The 22,506-nt window shown below is 53.1% G+C and overlaps 7 protein-coding genes across 7 annotated transcripts; 4 read left to right on the top strand and 3 right to left on the bottom strand.

Annotated features, from left to right (window-relative positions):
- Positions 1–764: 764 nt before the first annotated feature.
- On the top strand, positions 765–2,552 carry CBS2 (Cytochrome B translational activator protein cbs2; the record flags this gene model as incomplete). The annotated part of the gene is made up of 5 exons (XM_051495146.1): positions 765–905; positions 958–1,014; positions 1,077–1,170; positions 1,223–1,360; positions 1,408–2,552. The coding sequence occupies 5 exons, from the start codon at positions 765–767 to the stop codon at positions 2,550–2,552; spliced, it is 1,575 nt and encodes a 524-aa protein (XP_051354165.1).
- A 1,061-nt stretch (positions 2,553–3,613) lies between these two features.
- Positions 3,614–5,779, bottom strand: J4E92_003749 (uncharacterized protein; the record flags this gene model as incomplete). Its single annotated transcript, XM_051495145.1, has 1 exon — positions 3,614–5,779. One exon carries the CDS (start codon positions 5,777–5,779, stop codon positions 3,614–3,616), a length of 2,166 nt encoding a protein of 721 aa, XP_051354164.1.
- Positions 5,780–6,184: 405 nt separating this feature from the next.
- On the bottom strand, positions 6,185–7,279 carry J4E92_003748 (uncharacterized protein; the record flags this gene model as incomplete). The annotated part of the gene is made up of 1 exon (XM_051495144.1): positions 6,185–7,279. One exon carries the CDS (start codon positions 7,277–7,279, stop codon positions 6,185–6,187), a length of 1,095 nt encoding a protein of 364 aa, XP_051354163.1.
- A 197-nt stretch (positions 7,280–7,476) lies between these two features.
- J4E92_003747 (uncharacterized protein) lies at positions 7,477–8,286 on the top strand (the record flags this gene model as incomplete). The annotated part of the gene is made up of 3 exons (XM_051495143.1): positions 7,477–7,557; positions 7,613–7,695; positions 7,746–8,286. The coding sequence occupies 3 exons, from the start codon at positions 7,477–7,479 to the stop codon at positions 8,284–8,286; spliced, it is 705 nt and encodes a 234-aa protein (XP_051354162.1).
- Positions 8,287–9,416: 1,130 nt separating this feature from the next.
- J4E92_003746 (uncharacterized protein) lies at positions 9,417–16,820 on the bottom strand (the record flags this gene model as incomplete). The annotated part of the gene is made up of 8 exons (XM_051495142.1): positions 9,417–9,843; positions 9,895–14,364; positions 14,419–15,163; positions 15,214–16,022; positions 16,070–16,149; positions 16,405–16,557; positions 16,616–16,670; positions 16,753–16,820. The coding sequence occupies 8 exons, from the start codon at positions 16,818–16,820 to the stop codon at positions 9,417–9,419; spliced, it is 6,807 nt and encodes a 2,268-aa protein (XP_051354161.1).
- Positions 16,821–17,369: 549 nt separating this feature from the next.
- On the top strand, positions 17,370–18,475 carry J4E92_003745 (uncharacterized protein; the record flags this gene model as incomplete). Its single annotated transcript, XM_051495141.1, has 4 exons — positions 17,370–17,474; positions 17,525–17,689; positions 17,742–17,820; positions 17,868–18,475. 4 exons carry the CDS (start codon positions 17,370–17,372, stop codon positions 18,473–18,475), a joined length of 957 nt encoding a protein of 318 aa, XP_051354160.1.
- A 504-nt stretch (positions 18,476–18,979) lies between these two features.
- On the top strand, positions 18,980–21,576 carry J4E92_003744 (uncharacterized protein; the record flags this gene model as incomplete). Its single annotated transcript, XM_051495140.1, has 3 exons — positions 18,980–19,251; positions 19,339–21,190; positions 21,244–21,576. 3 exons carry the CDS (start codon positions 18,980–18,982, stop codon positions 21,574–21,576), a joined length of 2,457 nt encoding a protein of 818 aa, XP_051354159.1.
- Positions 21,577–22,506: the final 930 nt, after the last annotated feature.

Genomic DNA, 22,506 nt, shown 5'->3' with positions numbered 1-22,506 from the left:
GTGGTACTGTCGTGAGTCCATCAGGGTCTCTCTCAGGGCCAGGGTAGAAGTGAGTGGAAAGCTTGTGTCCAGCCGTGTTACCTAGCGGGAGCAAAACTCAGTTCCGCGTTCGGCTTCTCGATTAGCAATTAAGCATGCTGAGAGTTAAAGTGAACCACTGTTGCTTCGCCTGTTTACGTGAAGGTGTAGAGTCAATATAGTCGACGTCATACTGAGGTGTGGCACATTCATGGTGAGTAATTCTTATGAGCAACAACAAGACGCGGTGACAATAACGATTACATTGAAATGCTACATACAAGGTGACGACAGCGGGATTGAGTGAAGGCACTATACATTTCGTGCTCCAGACCGTACCGCGCCGGACACATCACAGCAGCATCAACAGATGCTTCCTACGTAACGAGCCGATCATAGATTTTTTCGTCCCCCTAGGTGGTGGGTGCCGGGGCGTGTCAACAGCTCCCACATCGGCCAGCTTGCGCCAGCCAAGTGAGGATGCAGCTGAATTGAAAGCAGTCATATCATCTCGGATTTAGTTACGTGAAGAAAAGAAGAGAGGACGCGAGACGGAAGCGTCGATATTTTACCGCCGGAGAACGGAGAAACGGCGCCGAGGCCCTGACCCCTGCCAGTGCCGCCCTAGTCCGTGATTAAGCGGGCCCATCGTTTCGTTTCCTCATTGAGACTACGAGTCCGGCTGGCATCGAGCACGTTTATAAGGTCGCGCCACGCTTCCACTGTGTATAGCAGATCGACTCAACATGGCGAACCTCAGAGCAGCCTGCAGAGCGCCTTTGCGCCAGCTCACCTCTCGCTCCACAGCCTCAATTGCCACCAACCATGCAAGAATACAGACACAACAATGGCGGGGCTATGCGACAAGTATGGATGCGCAGCAAAAGGTACATCTTATGATAGCAGGATGAAGCGGACAGAAGTACTGACAATAGGCAGATCCTCTCCCAAGATCTTGAGCAAGCCGATCCCACCGTCTACCAAATCATCAACAGGGTTCGTTGCCACATGCCCGAGTCGCAGATACGAAGACGAAGCTCACAGTAGTTTTCTTGCAGGAGAAGAACCGCCAGAAGCACTTCATAAACCTCATTCCCTCGGAGAACTTCACATCGCAAGCCGTGCTCGATGCGCTCGGCAGCGTGATGCAGAGTACGTTCTGCGCATCCTCACACCACAACCTCAAGCTTACACGGCGCCATAGACAAGTACTCGGAAGGATACCCAGGCGCACGATACTACGGAGGAAACGAGCACATTGACGAGGCCGAGCGCCTTTGTCAGCAAAGAGCACTCAAGGCATTCGGTTTGAGCCCTGACGAGTGGGGTGTCAATGTCCAACGTGAGTCAGTCGATCAAATTGCTGCATCTTCTTCTAACACAACACAGCCCTCTCCGGATCACCCGCAAACCTCTACGCATACTCCGCCGTTCTTAACACCCACGATCGTATCCTCAGTCTCGACCTCCCCCATGGCGGCCATCTGTCGCACGGATACCAAACACCCACCAAGAAGATCTCCGCCGTATCCAAGTACTACGAGACTCTCCCATACAGGCTGAATGAGAAGACCGGTATCATCGATTATGAGAAGATGTCGGAACTGGCTCACCTGTACAGGCCAAAGGTCATCGTTGCGGGCACATCAGCATACAGTCGGTTGATCGAGTACGAGCGCATGCGAAAGCTGGCAGACGATGTTGGCGCATACCTCCTCTCCGATATGGCTCACATTTCAGGTCTCGTTGCCGCCGGCGTCATCCCCTCTCCGTTCCCCCACTCCGATATCGTCACCACCACTACACACAAATCGCTGCGAGGCCCGCGAGGTGCCATGATCTTCTACCGCAAGGGCGTGCGGAAGGTCGACAAGAAGGGCAAGGAGGAGATGTACGACTTGGAGGGTCCGATCAACGCGTCTGTGTTCCCCGGCCACCAGGGAGGACCCCACAACCACACCATCACTGCTCTGGCTGTGGCCCTGCAACAAGCCTCAACCAAAGAGTTTAAGGACTACCAACAGCAGGTTCTGGACAATGCGAAGTCCCTCGCACAGCGTCTCGGCGACTCAAAGGAGAACGGCGGTCTCGGCTACAATATCGTCTCTGGCGGCACTGACAACCATCTTGTCCTGGTCGATTTGAAGGACCGCGGCGTAGACGGCGCACGAGTAGAGCGCATTCTCGAGCTTGTAGGCGTCGCGTCGAACAAGAACACTGTTCCTGGTGACAAGTCCGCCATGAAGCCTGGTGGTCTGCGTCTCGGAACTCCCGCCATGACAACTCGTGGCTTCCAGACCGAGGATTTCAAGCGCGTGGCTGACGTTGTGCACCGCGCTGTCGGTATTACCCAGAAGCTTGACAAGGACGCCAAGAAGAAGGCCGAAGACACTGGTCGCAAGAACCCCGCCAGTGTAGCCGCGTTCAAGGAGTACGTTGGTGAAGGCGAGGACATCACCGAGATCATCGAGCTCAAGAAGGAGGTTGAGGACTGGGTATCTACATTCGCGCTGCCTTGGGACAAGGCGCAATGATGACGAACAACACGATGAAAATACATGCCTTGTAGCAGGGTTTCGGCGTTCGAGGTGAAGGAGGGCGATTTTATGTATATATGATAAGCTTCTTTTCACGGCAATGAGAACAATAGCTCGCTTGCCTCCACCACCAACCCACCCTCACCACACTTTCATAACCATTGTGCACTTCTCTTCTCATCAATGTGCTTTAGTGCTTCTTAAGATTATGCTATTCCTTGACTCTTCTATCTTTTCCAGTCCTTACTCTGCCTCCAAGCACCACAGTCCTTACCGACATATTCTACCCCAGCGAAAAATACACATCCTCAATACGCTGACGAGTTGACAAGACGTCACTATGCTTATTCTTACACTTCTCACGTTCCTCGTATTCACGAGCCACACCGGCGGCGCATTGGCGCTCGCCCAAGACGTCACCACATCTTGCACATCCGCACTCACTACACCCATCTTCATCTACCTTACTCAACCCTCCAATACCCCAATCGAGGCAACGTCATCAACAACCTCCACCACTATGACTGAGTCCACCCCGGCGACTACCAAACCAGAGCACCAAACCACTACCCTCACACTCCACTTCGTCTCGCCAACTACACCAACAGCAAACCCCACGAGAAACACCACCATCAACGCCTTCGGCGAACCAACCGATCTCCCCCCAGAACACCATGACTGGGTCGTAGGCGCAACAGTGTCCCTACTATGTTACGACTTCCTCATCATGGTGGCGTTCGCGTGGTGTTGGGTCATGGGCTGGTTTTGGTGGTGGAAGAAGGTCGATAGAGGGAACGGGCAGATGGACGGGGAGAGGAACGTGGAGTGGTGGGGAAGGAGGGCCGTGATGGACGAGAATATGGAGAGGGAGATGCGGAGGTTGGGTATGGTGTGAATATCCAAACGGTGGAGAAGGAGTAGGAGGAGGTTGGGACTATTTTGGAAGAGGTAGACCTGTATCATTATTCTGAAATCATCATTACATTCGACGAACCAAGCGTCAGATGACTATACCATACACATGAACCTGCTCCAACTCCATCGCCACCTCTAGCCACCTACCCATGCATAGTCTGCCCACCCGGCCCCCTCTCCCAAAACTCCAACGTAAGCGCAGCAAGAAAACAAGGAATCTCCTTCCTGCCCTCCACCCAATACACAATCTGATCGCGTATCTCGCCCGCAAACACACTCTGCTCTCCACCCGACACTTTCATCGTCCCGTTCTCGCCGTCAAAAACGATACTGTTCTCTCCATCCTCGTCTGCTTGTTTGAACATGCTGGTCACCTTGACACGGCCGTTGGGCATAAAGTCTAGCTTCCAGCCTAGGATGGAAGCGACGGCTTCTCTGAACTCGAGGGATTTGGCGGCCCAGATCTGTTTGAGACGCTTGATCTTCTTCTCAGAGGAGGCGAGCTGGGTTTTTATCTCTTCGAGCTCGTCTCGGGCGGCGTCGAGTGTGGCGGCGGGGACGGTGGAGGGGGGTGTTCTTTGGTTCTCGAGCTGGTCGATGAGTTGGGCGTTGGCTTCGCGGAGATTGCGTACGGTGCTTAGTTTGAGGGCCTCGGCGTCGGCCGTGGGGTTGGATTTGAGCTCTAGAACGCGTGTTCGTGATGATTCTTTTAGCTTCTTCAGCTGCGAGTGCTGGGCTTTGTATTCGGATTCGACGAGTTTCTGTTTCTTTTGCAGGGCGTGGAGGTCGTCTTGTAGTTGGCGATTCTTCCGACGTAGTTCGCCAACGCGTTCATCATTCTCGTCTGTATCGAGAGCGCGCTTCTGGCCTGTTGTCGCAGGCGCAGGTTTCTCCAGGTTGTTGAACTCTTGTTGTAGAGTGTCGATCTCTTTGCGATATTGGTCAACGAGATCTTCAAGCTCCTTTATGCGCTCAGACTTTGCAGCGTCGAATGTGTCGGGCTGCATTTCACGCTCTTCGTCGTCAAAAGCCTTGACTTGGGCGCGCAGGAAGTCGACTTCCTTGGTTGCGAGAGCCTTCTGTCGTTCGAGACGCGCTCGCACCTTCGCGTCGGCACTGTTCGTCGCGGCGGTGTTTCCGGCGGCCTTGAGTTGCTGGATTTCCGCTTGTAGTTTGGCCTTCTCCTCTTCGAGTGCTTGTATGGTAGCGTCCTTGACAGTGAGCTCAGGCTTGATCTCTCCCAGCCTGTTGAGCAGATCGGTTCGCTCTATGCGCTCTTGGATGAAGGCTCGCGCGAGGTCTTGAGGCGTCTCGAAGAGCACTTCGCCGTGTATCTCTGCCTCGGCCTCAAGGTACGACGTCCAGGAGTCGCGCTCTTCTTCCAAGACCTGCTTCCTCAGCTCTGCCTCTCCCAACTGCCGTTCTAAGTCATCCATCATGCGCAGCTTTGTCTGCAGCGACCGCTTCTCCTCCTCGACCACCTCAATCGCTTTGTGTTGCTTCCGGTACTGCTTGAGCTCAGTATTCTGCTCCCTCGTGAGGGTCTCCAGCTTCTTGATGTGTGCGACTTGATCGGAGAGTTCCCTCTTGATGACTGCCAGTGTTTCCGCATCTCCTGTGATTGCTTTGAGACGCAAGACCTCAGCCTCCATTTGACCGACTTCATCCTCCTTCTGCGCAAGCTTCTTCTGCGACGTTTGTAGAGCGTTGACCTTGGCCTGTAGATCTGCATGCATCTCCTCCACACTCTCCTTCAGCGCCTTGTGCTCTGTCTGTAGGGTGTTGTATCTGTGCTCGTTCTGCCGTTGCGACGTCGACAGCTCCTCCTTGACCTCGTCGTATTCCTCTTGTAGCGATTGCGCCCTCTCTTGACTCTCCCGCAATCGCCGTTCCAGCGCTTGCCGCTCGTTCGCAGCCTTCGTCTGTGCCTCGGCCATCTCCTTGGTCAGCGCATCGTATTTCTTCGCGGTCATGCTGTTCGACGCCTCGACCTGCTGGGCTTTGCGAAAGTCGGCATCGGCGCGGTTCTGGGCGTCGCGGAGTTCTTGCGCGTGCTCCAGCTTCATCATCTCCTTTTCTTGTTTCGCGGTTTCGAGCTCATATCGCACTGTGTTAAGTTGGGCGCGGAGGTCTTCATTGATCGGGTCAGAAGGCACAACCGTGTGCGGCGCATTCTGGGAGGCTCGTAGTGTGGTTCGAAAGGTTTCGCGGAGAGGTTCTCGTTTGGCAGTCGCAGGCGCGGGTGTTGGCTCCTCTTCCTCGCCGGTGAGGAAGTTGAAGGAGGGCTGGGTCGTGTTGCGCACCGCCATGGCAGGAGCGACTCCGTGTTGGTTTGTTTGTTGTGTCGGGACGGGTAAGGAGCGTATATAGTCGTGGTTCAGATGTGGAGGCGGCGATTACACCATTGCGTGTTGGCGAGGAATGTTCTTTCCTCGCGACACGGCGCAGATTTGAGGCGGGTGGTGGGTAATTGGTCGTTATTGTTGTCGCAAAGTACCGTGTCTGGGGTTCACGGCGCCGTTCGGGCAAGGCCGCCTCAGGCCTAGCGCGTGAGCCCTAGAAGTGCGTCTGGCGCGCAAGCACGTGGCTTTCACTCTACGCAGGTCACGTCATAACTCAAGCACGCTGCAAGAAGAATCAAGTCTTTGTTCTGGATTCAAGGCTATTAATGATACAGCTGCGGCTGCATCGTGAGTTGAAGAGTCAACTACTTCCTACTCCCGTACACCCGCCCACGCTTTCGAAAAGACATCGCTTTCGCCATCTCTCCAGCCCCACGCGACACAGTAATGCCGGAGCAGCATTTCCAGCTCCTCCAGTTCGTCTAGAAACTCTAACCCAGCGATGCGCTCCTTCTCCTCGTCGTCAATCCACTTTCGCCAAATAGTACTTGTGTCCGCGACCTTTGCCCCGTTCGTCAAGCCATAGCCCTGAAGGCGTGCACGTTGGTCGCCCAACTCAGGATATGCTATCAATGTGTGAAGGTGAATGTTGCGGGACTGGAGGTTCGAGATCATAGTGCGACCGAAAGCATCTTGGGGTAGGATGGGCTCGTAGAGAATGAGAGACGCAGGCGTCGCAGGTTGTAGGTAGTGTGTGAGGAGTGATGACACTATTGATTTCACTGTCGAGGGCTGCAGGTAGACCAGGCACATCTCGGACAGGATCAACGTAGGTATGCTCGGATCGAGGTTCGGAATCTGAGGGAGGGGCTTCTCTTCCGACGGGTCGGCTAGAGTACGTAGGTCGAGCGCATGGATGTTGTACGTGTCTGAGTGGTACGAGGCTGAAGTTGACGGTATGTGCAGTAGCTTTCGGTAAAGCAGCGGCTGCCTCTGTATGGTGGCTATCTTGGCGAGCGTATTCGAAGGGAAGTCGATTTCGTGATATACGAGGCGCGTCTGAGGGTATAGGTCGAGGAGGCGGAAGAATCGCGTGTCGGTGCCGGCACCTAGAGAGATGATCTGCTTCGCCGACGACGGGTAGGTGACGAGGAACTTGGCGACGAGAAGGTCGATGGCCGAGGTGCGGACATAAGTGCCTCTGTTAAGCAACGGCAGCTTCCTCGTCGTCTGTTGTGTCGCGAACAGCTTCGCGTATGGGTCGTGAAGATAACCTAGCTCTACGCAACTCACCCTGCTCCCCGCCGCATCTTGATCAGTTCCCTTGACGGCATCGTCGAGAACTTGGGCCCTTGTTTCACTGGAACCTCCAAGACCACCTCTTCCACGTCCTCTTGCTCTTGATGGTCCGCCGCGGCCTTGTCCGAGAAGAGTTCGTAGGTTGGGGATTTCGTTTGAGGAGGCCATGTCCAAGTTCGAGATGGGCGGAAGTGGTGGGGTTCCAAGCTCCAGGTCCGCGCGCTAGGGCTGCACGCCAAGCCTCTCGCCCGGCCTGCCTTTGGAACTTCTGGAGATTTCTTTGACGCGCCCGTCTTCACTCACCCGTTGCGCCGACACCACCACCCGACACTCGTTCCCCCGCATCAACGTCACCGACCGCAAGCATGGAAGGCGAAAAGTACAGCGCGTCTCTGATCCGCCTGTGGAGGGTCTGGCGGACAACCAAGGAGATGATGAACGACCGGGTGCGTTGCGCATGCGCTTGAAGGAATCACGGACTGCGCGCTGACTCTACCAAAGGGCTACATGATTGTCGAAGATGACATGACCATGTCACTGGAGGAGTTCTCAAGGAAATATGCGCGCGAAGACGGAGAGCCTGAGTATGCGCCAACCACAGCCATGTCCAGGCCGCAGTACTGACCCTAACCAGCCGTTCGCGCCTCAACTTCTCCTGTCAGCCCTCCGAAGATATGCTCCGAAGGTATACCGATGCCCCGACCAAGAAGAACCCAGAGCCCCAACCCAACATCGGCACCATCTGGATCGAGTTCAACGCCGACGAGAACGTTGGCATGAAGCAACTGCGCGACTACATGTCCCATCTTGTCAACGGCTCCTTCCACTCCGGCATCATGGTCACTGTAAAGCCCATGACGGGTATGGCCCTTCGACTCCTCCGCGGCGCAACAAGCATCACCGACGGTCCCAAGGGCGGTGTGGAGGTCTTTGTCGAGCAAGATTTGCTGGTCAACATCACAAAGCACGAATTGGTCCCCAAGCACGTCCTGCTGAGTGACGAGGAGAAGCAGCAGCTACTCCAGCGATACCGTTTGAAGCAGACACAGCTCCCCAGAATCCAGTCCACGGACCCAGTCGCCAAATATCTCGGCCTGAGGAGAGGTTCCGTCGTCAAGATTATCCGAAAGTCAGAAACAGCCGGTCGATACGCCAGTTACCGATGGGTCATATAAGCGTTCAGGCGGAAGCGTAGAATGCGAGAGAAAAACGTTCGAGTACAGCGTGCCGTTCAAGCGAAAGCGCGCATGCGTAATACCTCCAGCCGCGTCAAGGCCTTCAGATTGGAGTAGGCACCAAGACCGGTGTAGCATTGGGCGAGGCGTTTGGCGATGGAAAAGGGTCTGGTTTTTGACACCATTATTGTACTATCTGAGAAGCAGGAAGGAAAGCCAGGGACGAACGAATCAAAGTCTCAAGTCTTCATTTTCCATAAAGTGCCATGCTCTGGTGCAGAACCCTTTGTCCATACCTCACACCAATGAGACAGGGTCAACTACGCCACAGCCAACCGCGTCACCATTTGACTTGTTTCCATACCACGCCGCATCCACACATACCCGATACCCTTAGTCCCCCTCCTACCCGCTCCTATTCCCAGCCCAACCTTCCCATCCAAGTAACTCTTTCTGAAAACCATCGAAGTCTGTGACCCAGCATTACCCTCATCGGTGAACTAGCCCCATGGACTATGAAAAGACGCATCATCCTATTCCGGTAGCTGCTAGTTGCAGACACGGGTAGCGCGGCCGCTTGGGTAGCTTTTGTACCGTTCAAGTCACCGTTCAGAGGACGAGTGGAGAGCTGACTTGGCTTGGCCGGGATACGGGAGCCTGTTTGTACGGAGTTTGTTTACCGGTGAGCGTGGGGTTTGGTGATGGTGGTGGTTCTGCTTACGATCAGCAGGGCGGGCTGAGGCTGATGGGCTGATGTTACCAGGTTAGACGAATACCGCTAACCTTTGCATGCCGCTCGCCGGATTGGGAAGATGGTAGTTTTGCGGTGGTGGTAGCGCTGATCGTTATTACATCACTATAGCTGCTTAAACGTAGGTGCAGTAAATATGATGAAATCACAGGGTTCGATCCACGATTCCCGCGACTTCAGATGATATGCATCGAGCGCTGGAAATGCGTTTTGGGGGTATCATGCCAACTACACTGTACGCCCTGCTGATGCAAAATACCTCTATGCGTACATAGTACAAACACTGTGGTGGGGTATAATAGGGAAGCTGTCTGGAAAGGAGACACGAAATGAAGTTGAAACATCGCCGCAAACAATCTTCTGCTGTATACATGCCTCCTCAAGGCTCGTCATCATCGTGCTCGAACGTCTCGGAAAAGTTGATCAGAGAGGTGAACTGCTCCGTCGTCTCCTCAATCTCCATCGTTCTTCGCTTGCCTTCATCTGCTAGCCAGCTCAGCGGCACCAGTATCATGTCGCCCTTTTTGTTCTTGACAAGCTTCGTCCTTGCTTTCTTTGTGGACGATGGCTCTGGTAATTTGACTGCGGCCTCCATGGTAGTGATCGCGTCGCTGCGTCTATGCCGGTGTTCGAGGATATCCACGTCGATCGTACGCTTTGCGATGACATGATAGATGTGAACCTTCTTCTGCTGGCCATAACGACGACTTCGAGCGATAGCTTGTGCCATGGCTGAATCGTAGTCATATTGCGTCTTTGCCAAGAAGGGCGAAACGAATATGACGTGGTTGGCCACTGTGAGGTTGCTGTGCAGGGTCAGTACGAGGAATCCATGTACACATACAAGAGGGACTTACACGCCAGCTGCAGACTCGCTTCCCAGATTGAGTATGATGAGCTTTTTCCTCTTTTTAGGATTTGTGTTCGTCTTGAAGTCCTCCATAAGCTTCGCTGCCGACGCCTTATGTCGACTTCCGCCCAGCGAGTGGTAAGAGACATTACAGTGGTCGAACACGGTCTCGAGAATGCTGATGATCTCCTCATTTGGCGCGAAAACGATGCATTGATCAGATTGTGGGAGCCCTTGAACAAGTTGGGCAATCGCCTCAAGCTTGTTGCCAAAGCTCTGACCAGTATGCTGGTCGTGACTTAGACCAAGATCAGCCATCCGGATCAGGTTGCCTTCGCTTGCGTAGGAATTGCAGCCAGTATGTACGCAAGTCTCGTCGTCGGTTCGCAACGCAAGACACTCTTTACATGCAGTATGTCCGCAGTGTGGTATCGAGAAGAGCAATTGAGGGCTAGCTACGCCTTTGCAAACAGGCGAGCTACAGCGGGTAGGTTCCTTGCCGACAGTTGCATGTTGAAGATAGTCGTGGATCGATGCGATGAAACGTTTTGACCTTGTCCTATGCGCAAATTCGAGAGCGGTATCTCGGAGCTGTGAAAGTTCCTGCTTGATCAACCGCTCGCGCTGAAGTTTCGATATGTCCGCGACATCAGCAAAGCCAGATTTGGGTGTCTTTTGTGCTTCTTTGATCAAGCCGCGAACAACTTGGCTGGACTCGTCATCTCCGAGCCAATTGTACTGTGATATATCCTTCTGGAAATGGCCGTAAAGGTCTTTAATGGTCGGCTCGTTGTTCTTAGACTTCTTCATCAAGCCCTCGAACTTCGATAGCAACTTCAACAAGTCCTTCTTGGTGTTGCGTAATTGTTGCGACCTTTTTTCGAATAAGAGCTCAAGCGCAGATTTGCCTTCCTCTGTCTCAAAGAGCAAAGCACACCTGAGCAGTGCTTCTTCGGCACTTGCGGAATTCTCTAGGCTGTCATTCAGCCTGCTACTCCTGTCCGAGCCAGACTTCTTGTTGAGCTTTTTGATTTGCATCTTTTGAGAAATGAGGTATTGAGAGAGCTCCAAGTAGACGGCATGGTGAGCAGCATCCAGATCCACCGATAGGAGCTTCTCCGAGCAGTCAATGTGCTGAAGCTCAGCCTCATTTTGTCTCACAAATTTGTCGAGAAAGGCCTGCGCCCGTTGGTGTCTCGCTTCATGCCATTGTCTGGACATGACTTCCGTTTGCGACAAGAAGCTTTCCACATCAGTCTGATCAAGCTTGGAGACCTTCTCTGCGGACGTGGTAACCGTGCCGTCGCCACAGAAGTACCGACCAAGTTTGACTCCGAGGAAGGATGCCAGCTGATTGACATCAGAGAAGTTGGCTAAGGCTGGCGTTCCAGACAACACCCAGCGTTTATGTGCAGCAACTTGTTTGATGCTCGTAGCCATGAAGTTGTTTCCCATCTTGTTCGTGTCATTGAGATAGTGATATTCGTCAATGATGATTCTGTTGAACCGAAAGAGGTGGAGTAGTGGCACTAGGTGCGGTGAGCTGTCTGGTCTCGATGTGGCCTTAGTTTTCGCCTTGGCTTTGGCTTTTTTCGATGGACCTGAAGTTGATGACATGGCCTCGAAGGAAAGATATGCGCTACCATGCCGGATGCCTATTGGCAATGTGGCCTGGAACTCGGGTTGCTGGAGCCTTTCATCCATGAGTTCCTTCGTTAGCCGTTGAAAGTCCTCATAGTCATGACGCTTGTACACAGCCAGCTGGTTTGGAATCTCGCCAACGGCCCTATCGAGCCAGCAACTGAATGCACGACGGCTGGTCATCAAAGGTTCTGGCAGCGCGGTGAACCTTGCTAGCTCCGAAATGTAAGCTTCGTCTGCAAACAGCGTCCAAGACACTATGATGACTTTGCTTCGTAAGAGGTCTTCGATCTTCAGACCCTTCAGCTGACTGTAGTTCTCTATGACAAGGACATTATAGCTCTCGTATCTTTCGGATTCTAGAAAGTTCTCCAGTTCCGTACTCCATTGACTTGTAATATGGGGAGGTGAAGCGATCAAAGTCGCTGCTGAATCCAGAAGTTGAGGCTGCTCAGCTGCCACGGATCTGTTGCGCTGGATGAGTGTATCCATCGTGCACTGTTCGAATTCACTCTGGATGAGCCCAATACTCGTGACAGTCTTGCCGAAGGACGGGTGATCGGCGAGCACACCACCACGAACAACTTGCTCTGTCTCTGCTCGAGCCTCTACTCTCCAACCCAAACCTGAGTGCACTGATTCTTCTGTCTCGGTGAGTTTTGTTGTTACCCCCCGCTCTTGCCTTGCCATCCATGACACAGATTTTACCTGCGCACCCCGTAGATACTCCGGCGGCGTAATTGCGGGATCTTGTATATCGTTCGCATTGCTTTGCAGGTGAAACTTCTGGAGGGGCTGTGAAGGTAAATCAACATGATCCGTTATCAGCCTCCAGGAAGTAGTCGTGGAAACACCCTCGGCAAACCTTCCTCGCGCGCGATGCGTCAACGACAGAATATCGACACCGATCCGGATTCGTGTCCCCGACAGATCACTGGAAGCTTCCAATTGAACTATATCAGGGCGCTGCTTGATGGCGCGCTCAAATGCGGCAGCAGCTCGGCGGTCCTCGTGTGCTGTCGCTAGACTCTTCTCGTTGACACTCCAGAGAATCTCGGGATACAATGGTGCGCAGGAACACTTCCCGGACCAGTCTGACTGCACTGTCTGCCAAGATGAGCATGTCGGTAATGTCTTAGCGCTCTCTAGAGCCCAGGAATACTCTGCAAAGGTACGCACTGAGACTTCATCTTGAAGAGAGACGTCTAGGCAAGTGAGCGCCTGGGAGCAATCTGGTAGGGTGTTGTCAACGAGGCATCCTTCATCGAGAAAACCCACGTTCAGAGGAACAATTGCTGGTACAAGCATAATTTCAGCAGGGGCGTGCATGTCAGGAATTGTGATGGTCACGGCGTCCACACAACCGTCCTCCACATCCCAGGGTCGCCAGGATGGATGCACACGGGCCAGCGTGATACGGCTGTCTCCATAGTGTTTGCGGGTATGGTCCTGGCTAAAGACGAAGCTGTCATGATCTGATCGGCCGATAGGGTTAGGATCGAGAAACAAGTACATGCTGTTCACCCCCGTTGACCTTTTGTAAAGGCTAGTCGACGCAGTTCCACAATGCGGTTGATGCTCGTAATTGCCGGTGAGGGCCGCCACCTCCTGGTCATTACTTCGAATTTTAATGGTTCTTGGTACGGTCTCCTCTTTGTAGTCCACAAGACCGAGCCGACTCCTCCAAGAGCTAATCTTCTCAACCGAGCCGCTCATGTTGAGAATATGGTTCTGGGTGTAGGGTATGCGTATATTCCACTCGACGTCGAAGAGAGCATTGGTGGTGGCACTTTGTGCGATCGGATTGCGAACGAACTCGCGCAAGGGGCTATTACCCGGGAGATTCGGTGGACATCTGACGAATAATGACCATCGAATATCGGAGCCGACCTTCAACTCAATCGTGGCTCTAGACGAGCTGTATGTGATCTTCCACTCATTGTACTCTCTGGAGAATTCACCAATACAGAAATACTGTAAGCTCAGCTGTGCTTCCGACAGAACGTTCAGATACTCGCTCAGAATCGGGTCCTTTGGGCCCATATTGGCAGCCAGATGAGAGATGTTAGGGAAGGCATCGAACTTCAGTCGCGGAGGCAACCTGGGTCTCCACCGCCTGATGAAGTCGTCAGGTAGCGGCGTTCGACAACTTGGTAAGACAATTTCTTTATAAACGTGCTTGGGATTCCCGGCACAGGAGGCGCAAGCTGAATGTCCACAAGCAGAGCAGATATGGATCGCGGTCTTGCTGATAATTTGTTTGCCCTCACAGTTGCACATACGCGCACTCATCTTTGCTTCGTGCCTGAGCTCGGCCAGGTCGAGATCTTTATAAATGCTTGGTTCCAGGGTTGTATGACCCAAGACCTCTGGCTGGGCGATCATTCTACTGGTGGGCGGAGGAGCTTGTACTTTGTCAGATGTGACATTGCATTCGGAACGAAAAGCTTGCGAGCCGGCAATGAGAGCAGAAGTGAGAGACGCCCCGATCACTGTAGTTGACATGGCGTTGCCAGCGAGGTTTTGCAGGTCCTTTTGTGTTTCGTTCGCGAACAGTAGTCGATCGAGCGGCATGCCTTGAAGGATCAAAAGCTGACTACCATTCAAAGTGTGCTGGCGATTGCTGGCAAAGTCTTGCCCGCCTGGAGTCAGGCATGGCGCAATGCCCAAATCTGCCTTGAATCGATCGACGTTCTGACTGACATCCCATAGCGCCATCTTGTAGAGCGAGTCGCAGCCCTTGAGAGCAGCAAACTCTAGGTGAGCAATGTCGATAGCATCATGTACTCTCGAAGATTGAGAATTGTAGAACTTTCGGTCAGCGAAATCGGGAGGCCTGCATTTTCGTTAGCCCGAATATCAAAGACATAGCAGTGTTGTGCAAGCTTACATGACCGTGCCGTTGTCGCTCCGCCGGCTCACAGGACTGAGTATCCCGAGTTTCTTCTCAGACCGGATGTGGTCATTCCGGAGCTTGCACAAAGCCCAGTCCGGCTCGTTCTTCAAAATGCTGTAACCACTTGACTCTTTCAGCGATTCAGGGAGAAACGCCTCGTAAGGGCTACTGCACTGTCTTTCCAAGTTTTGCATCAACTCCTTCCACTGGTATGTCGCTCTCTTCACATCTTTTCCGAAATGGCTACGCTCCACAGCGATCATGTACATTCTCTCTCGGGTTTGCGGCAGATAGTAGTTTTTCGTGTCGCAATAGATCCATTGAGCTTCGTAACCGATCTTGGACCATCTTTGTACCACGTCATCCCAAGTCTTCTTCTCATTCTTGACATTCTCCAGCAGTACTAGGCTGGGGCGAAAGCGCTCCGCGTAGGTGTAGATTGCTCGCCATGTGTCGCCCGATTCGCCACCGTCGTCGAGAGTTTTGCCTTTGTTGTTCATCCTGGAGAGATCTTTGCAGACGAAGCCGGCGATGAGGACATCTATGCGCGTGGGAATATCTACCTCTGCTCCGTACGCTGTCATGGCGGTGGTGGTGTCCTTGCGAAGGAAGTCACGGACGTCTCGGAACAGCTTCTTTGGGGCAAAGTTTCTCTCGATGTATCCTTGCTTGAAGACCTCGATTTCGGCAGAAAACTCTTGCTGAATGCACATCGGAGGTTTTCCCATCTTTTCCAGTGCTAGAAATAATGTTAGGTTGCATCCCCCTCTAGGTGTTAATGCGACTGACCTTTCGAGATCTCATCCAGGGCCAGCAACGGCGACTCGGTACCAGAACACATGGTCGCTACTCTGATAGGCCTTTCTCCTAGGCTTTGAAGAGCTTCACAAAGGCCGAGGTTTACTGCTTTGGCAGTCATATCAAACATGCAGTCTTGAATGTTCGAGAGCGGGGGAAGGCTCAGATCGATGCCTTTGCCAGCTCGACTTGGTTCTCCAGTCTTAGTGTTCCGGCGTGGGTTTGGCTTGGGCTGATCGTCTTCAACAGGGATGACGTCCTCATCTATGGAGATGTCTAACGATTCAGCGTCACTGGCGCTCGATGCTTCCTCATCGGAAGATGCAGGCTCAATCTCCGCTTCGCTTTCTTCTTCTTCGTCCGTTGTAGGAGAATTGTAGACGTCTGATACGTCCTCGTCCTCGTCTTCGGCTGCGAGCCCCAGGTCTTGGTCCGACAAATCGTCAGGCATGGGTTCAACATAAGATACCCTAGGCCGAGCCCTGCTGGAGCGTCCACTGCGACCAATGTTCAATGCGTTGACATCTCTTCCTTGATCCGAGTCGTTGTCCATCATCGGAACGTCCTCATCACCAGCGGCTGTCGCTGATTTGGGATCGTCTTCTAATGCGAGGTCGTTCGAAGTCACAGGCGAGGGTAGCGCATCGTCGCCACCATGTCGCTCTCCGTTCTCGTCGGCAGGGTTTTCTGGTGTCTTCGAAGCTTTGCGCGAGCTCGACCTAGACGAGCTTGACTTTGGGCTAGCCACCTGTGTGTACTCATCGGGTGTACTGTTGGATAAGATCTTCCTGCGCTTCGATCTAGATGTGCCGTTACGTGTTGTGTTGAGATCAACTGCATCACTCACATCCTCCGTCGTAGCCTGTACTTCATTGCCGGTCTGACGTACCTCGCTACGTCGAGTTCTTCGGCTTCTGCTGGACTGTTCTGGTGCCACACCTTCAGACTGTGGGATCATCTCGCTTCTTGTGGCTAGCTCCTCAAGCTTTGCCTTCTTCTTCTCGGGTAGCTTACGACATAGGTGTGTTGTTTTGTTGCGTATGCAAGTATCGCAAGGAATACTTCCGTCGCATTGTTTGAACCCTCGTATAGTGCATCGTGGACAACGTGCCGCTATCGCTGCCGATTCTTCTGGCGTAGGCAGTCGACATTTCTTCTTCTTGTCACGTATACAGCGCGTACACAGGTCAGCTCCTTCTTCTGTGTGGCATTCATACGCCGCGTTGCCTCCTCGGGTGAGGCAGAAATAACAACAATCTGGAGGTATGACTTGGTCGGCATCGTGCGTCGCTTGAAGAGGTGCCGGGGGACCAGTATGAATAGAGGGCGCATCAACTGCAATTGGTCAGCTCTTGAAGCAAAGCGAGTGGTGTTGTTAAGGTAAACGACATACCATGAACGAGCTGAGCTGTGCGCGCGCGTCGAGCGCGATTGCCTCGCGTATGGGTCTCAGCCAAAGGAGTGCGCTCAGTAATATCTTTATCGGCAATGGCAGGACGTGGTGCGACATGAATTACATCGCCGTCGTACTCAGATACGCTGCGTCCAGGTGACACTTCGGCCACGCGCTTCCGTTTACGCGAATTGTTCTGACCCATGGTGAGGTTATATCGATGCGAGACAAGAAATCGGTCATTGGCACAGCCGCTAATGTAACAATAGAACGATGTAGTGGCGCAGTATGCTCATGGCATGCAATTCGCGCGGTGGGTGCAATAAAGTGCATGGAGTTCATGCGGGATGCTGGCACGTAGCGCGACGACGCGTCGCGCTAGTGGAGCGAAAGCACGTGGGGCATCCTGTCAGGGCACGTACCCCGCATGCCGTCTCTCGCCGCTGGACTGCATGATCTGGGAAAGACACGAGGAGAGATAAAATGTGCTGAATACCTAGGTAGGCCATGAGGTGAATTGAGGGTGAGAGGGCTAGTGTGTGTCCCTTTGAGGCATGCACAGCCGAAGCGGATAGGCTACTCTGAGAGGGAAGGTGCCATCCCACGTAGCGAAGTCGGACAGCATTCAGCTCAATGTATAGCTACGTACCCACCCTCGCGGCTTGGTACTCGTATTACCTTCACCGCAATACTGAAAGAAATCATACAGCGTCCTTGCATTATCCTGTATTCACCACGATTCGCAGCACACATCATGGCTAATCAGGCAGTCAACACATTTGAGGACCTCACTGGTGTCTCGACTTCCTCCTTCAGCAACCCGTATGATGCATTGATATCGGCATGTGAGGATGATCCGGTAAGATTCTTTAATATCTGATCTTTGCATGTACTTAGCAAACAACGCAGGTACGAATCCAAGAAAAGTACCAGTTGCATCGGACCACGAGGAATGCGCAGCAAAAGGCGAAAATGCTCGATACGAGCTTCCAGGGCGTCAACATAGACCCCATACTCTTGAGACTGGAAGACCCCACTGTCGAACCTGAATTCAAAGATCCTCGCAACTGTTTCGTAAGCATGCTGATGTACGACTTACATGAATACGTGTACTTATCATGCGCAGGTATTCTGGGGCCGTCCTACAGAGCAAGTCAAGGATATGATCGCTCGAGTGCAACAGGAACTGCGAACAGCAGCACCAAGTAGGCACAATATCATGGTTACCGTATTATGTTTCTAATGAAAGTAGATCTATGGCTCATGCCCCGGGACAACCAACACATTACAGTACTGGAAGTAACGCACTCGAAGACGGCACCAGAGATTCAGCAACTAGTCGACAGTGTGCGAGACAAGATACCTGCCATGACTGACTATACCCACGAGCATCGCACGCGCCTCATCAAGCCCTTGATTGGGTACGATGCTTCAGCGATAGCGTTGAGCTTTGTACCTGCAGCTGGCGAAGGACTGCACTCTGGCCGTACGCTTGAAGACGACAAGTTCACTTACCACCATCTTCGCCGAGATATGTTCTCCATGTGTCGCGATGCAGGTCTTCAAGTGGAATCGCGATACGTCGTGCCGTCAAGCCATCTCACCATTGGTCGCTTCATCTATACCAAAGATCAGGAAGACGGAAACGGCTCGCTAGATCCTGAGAAGACGAAGGCTTTGATCGAGAAGATCGAGGAGATCAACGCGTGGCTGCAAAAGGACTACTGGCCGGAACATAATGAAGGCAAGATACCTGCTGGTGGAGAATTCAACGTGGGCCAGGAAAAGGGTTTGCATTGTGGGATAGGTCCTCTTTGGTATGGCGGAGGCGATGCAGTGCATCTTGGAAAGGGCTACTGAGCAGCGTGAGGTTCTTCAACATGTTGGTATGTGGGTCCACAGGTTGGGGGGTAGGTGTACAGCTCTCCGTGGGGGGCAGATAGGCGCATACATTATCTTGGGCCCTATGAAGTTGTCGAGATTTATTCGTGTGTATGCAGCAAACGACTCGCATCCTAGCCTCTCCCCTGGTGGCGGCGGAGCGGCGGGGATGACGTGTGGCGTGTGGCTTGGCCAAAGCGCGTTCCTGAAGCTCCCCACGCGGCATCACAGACCCTGACGGTCAGGTTGTATCACGCTTGTTTCTGCTTCGGCTTGCATAGCTTTTGGACTGGACAGATCATCGAGGAGTAGACATTACACCACGACCCGGATAAACCTGTCCTTATACTGTAGCCTGGAGACCTTTGCGACCCCGTGAGGCCCCATTGCTGCTGCCTCCCAACGTCTTCACGAATACGTGGCATCCACCTTCTCTCACTTTATATACCCGACTTCGATAGCGACGTCCTCCCACCACCAAACATGTTCAACCGCGATCGACTTCCAGGCCTTCCTGGTAGCTCCCCTCGGCCACCGCCCCGTAACGACGGTTACGGACGCCCACCCCCGCAACAGCAACCACCACAAGGACCTCCGCGAGGCCAAGACACAAGAATGGCGGGTTACGATGACCGGTCGCAACAACAGCGCATGCCCGCAAGGGGACCACCAGGGGGTGGTGGAGGTGGCGGGCCTCCACGACAACTGCGGCCCATCAAGAGCCCAGGAGGCAACGCCTACGCATTTGGCAACATGTATGTACAATTAGCGGCCATGTCGCCTGCAGGCCTCCTCAAACCCCACGATTATACAACTTCGGGATATTGGCTAACACCATAAAGCGTCGCAGTTTCCCCTCAAGACTTCCCACCAAACGCCGACGGCTCCGATATCTACATCATTGTCAACGGGAACTACGCACTCTCCGCACGACCAACACAAGGATGCAACCCGGGCGAGATCGGTCTCACTGATTTCCAGCGAACATGGGCCGGCATATCGCTTGGTCCCCAGGAGGTTGTTAACGCGGCACCATACGATCACTTCGCGTACAGCGGCGGAAAGTCATACTTGGGCGCAGTGGACGTGGAAGTCGGATTCGCGGGAAGGAAGACCACGGAGACACCTTACGACCAGGACGAGCTCGCCACCGTCTTCAAGAAGAGTTTCGAGAACCAAATCCTTTCGCCAGGCCAGCAGCTTGTGATCGATATCAAGAACATACCACTCAAGTTATCGATACGAACTGTGACGCTAGCGGATTTGTCTATGGAGAAAGATGAGGCGAACGCGCCTGCGATTACCGATCCTCGAGCTCGTGGCATCCTCACAAGACACACTCAGGTCGACTTCTTCAAGGATGCCAAGACAGACATCAAGTTGAAGGCGTCAGCGCGACGCGCAGCGGCAAACTCCATTATCCAGCCAGGCTTCAAGTTTGAAGATATGGGCATTGGTGGCCTAGATGCTGAATTCGGTGCCATCTTTAGACGAGCTTTCGCGTCCCGTATCTTCCCGCCAGGTATTCGGGAAAGACTGGGTATTGATCACGTCCGCGGTATGCTTCTGTACGGTCCTCCCGGTACTGGTAAAACCTTGATAGCTCGGCAAATCGGAAAGATGCTGAATGCCCGAGAGCCCAAGGTTATCAACGGTCCGGAGGTGTTGAACAAGTACGTCGGAGCGTCAGAAGAGAACATCCGAAAGATGTTTGCGGACGCAGAGAAAGAACAAAAGGAGAAGGGTGACGAAAGTGGTCTACACATCATCATCTTCGACGAACTTGACGCTGTATGCAAGCAGAGAGGTTCTGGCGCGGGTAGTGGTACTGGCGTAGGTGACAGCGTCGTCAACCAGCTGTTATCCAAGCTCGACGGTGTTGACCAGCTACACAACATTCTCCTCATCGGTATGACGAACCGAATGGACATGATCGATGAAGCTCTTCTGCGTCCCGGTCGTCTCGAAGTGCACCTGGAGATTTCTCTGCCCGATGAGTCCGGCCGAGCCCAAATTCTCAAGATTCACACAACAAAGATGCGTAAGAACAACGTCCTTGAGCAGGACGTCAGCGTCGAAGAGCTGGCTAAGCTTACCAAGAACTTTTCTGGAGCTGAACTCAACGGTTTGGTCAAAGCCGCCACATCGTACGCATTCGGGCGACATATCAAAGACGGCACTACTGTCAAAGCAGACGTAGAAGATATCAAGGTCATGCGACAAGACTTCTTGAGCGCACTCGACGACGTCAAGCCGCTCTTTGGTGTCGCTGAAGAGGAGCTCAGTAAGCGATTCCGTCATGGTATCATCCATTACTCGCCCTTCATCAGGGATATACTGGAGGATGGACGTCTATACATCAACCAGGTCAGAAAACCAGAATCGAGTCCGCTGCTCTCTGTTGCGCTACACGGTCCACCAGGATCCGGAAAGACAGCACTGGCTGCCAAAATGGCAATCGACTCAGGTTACCCATTCATCAAGCTGATCTCTGCTGAAGATATGATCGGTTATAGTGAGATGCAAAAGGTTCAAAAGCTTGATAAGGTTTTCCGAGACGCATACAAGAGTCCGTTGAGCGTCATTGTCATCGACTCGATCGAGCTCCTACTGGACTGGGTGCCGATTGGCCCTAGGTTCAGTAACACCGTTTTGGCTGCCCTGAAGGTCCTGCTTGCCAAGGAGCCACCAAAGGTATGTAGCCTCACTATCCCGCTTCTACTGTGTAATCCATCTAACAACCCTAGGATCGTCGCCTACTCATCTTCGCGACAACGACCGAACGCTCGGTACTCACACAGCTCGATCTCTTCGCCCGATTCGACGCCGAGATCGCCGTCCCGAACGTCAACACACAGTCCGAGCTGGCAGCCGTCCTGCGGGAATCCGGTGCCTTCTCCGATTCCGACCAACAGCGCGCCATCAGTGAGATCCAGGAGATGACAGGTAACACCGAAATTGGGGTTGGCATCAAGAAGATCCTCACCGGTATCGAGACGGCGAAACAGGACCAGGATGTGCCTGGCCGCTTCGCTCGCGTCATGTCTCGTGCTATCGCTGCGAACCGGGGGTCAATATAGACTGGGGTTGAAGTTTGACGAAGTACTCGTGAACGTGTTTGAGATATGTCAGATGGAGTATCTGTAGATCCCTACCACGACCACTATGGTCATGGCTTATGTGGATGCATGAGGCAATCTCAATAGAGACGATATACCACATCACAGTCACAGTTCTATCCCCTTTCATGCCTCAATGTACTCGCGCTTTCTTACACCTAACTTCCAAACGATAACAGCCTCACTTCTACCCCAGTCCCTGTTCAAATACCATCATACACGATACAACCTCGCTCAATTCTCGTTCGGAACCGTCCTCATTACACAACATACCCCTCACCTGCAGAAAACCTGTCACTGTCAGACTCCATTCCAATAACCTCACATACATCTGACACCCCGTACTCCTGATCTCAACAACCACCCCCGGAAGACACGGCATCATCATGTCGTATCCCAGTAAGTCGAAACTACAAGTCCGTGGTTTCGGAGGTCGCCGCCGCGTTTTCCCTTCCCCCTACTTCCCGAGTCGCACTTGGGCCGCCCTGCTTCCGAGTTGGCGAGGCCGAGACGTAGACGTTGGATGAACGGTCGTATGGTGGGGTATGGTGGAGTGGGGCAAGATTGCACGACATGAGGTGGCTTGCGTCTGTTGGGTTGGAATACTGGTCTTAGATAGACGGGTAGTGGGGCGGGATCTGAAACTCTAAACCGGTGTTGTTTTGTGTAATGGAATGGGGCTAGCTGAGATCGGTTGGGGTGTTGGGAGTGGTCTACTACAGCTCGGTTAAGGGATGGCTAGCAACTGGCTAGGTTTGAGGTCGATGCTAAAGTGTTGGAATGTGGATCGGGCATGTGTAAGGTCAGTAGGTCTACAGGTGCATCTTACATATCCGCTGCAATGGTACACTTGAGCAGATTCGAAGTCACGGTTTCTCAATAGTTCTCACG

This window comes from Alternaria infectoria (assembly GCF_024043175.1).
Source record: "Alternaria infectoria strain BMP 0036 chromosome Unknown scaffold_5, whole genome shotgun sequence".
Taxonomy (NCBI): domain Eukaryota; kingdom Fungi; phylum Ascomycota; class Dothideomycetes; order Pleosporales; family Pleosporaceae; genus Alternaria; species Alternaria infectoria.
This window is presented reverse-complemented; position numbering and strand designations above follow the sequence as displayed.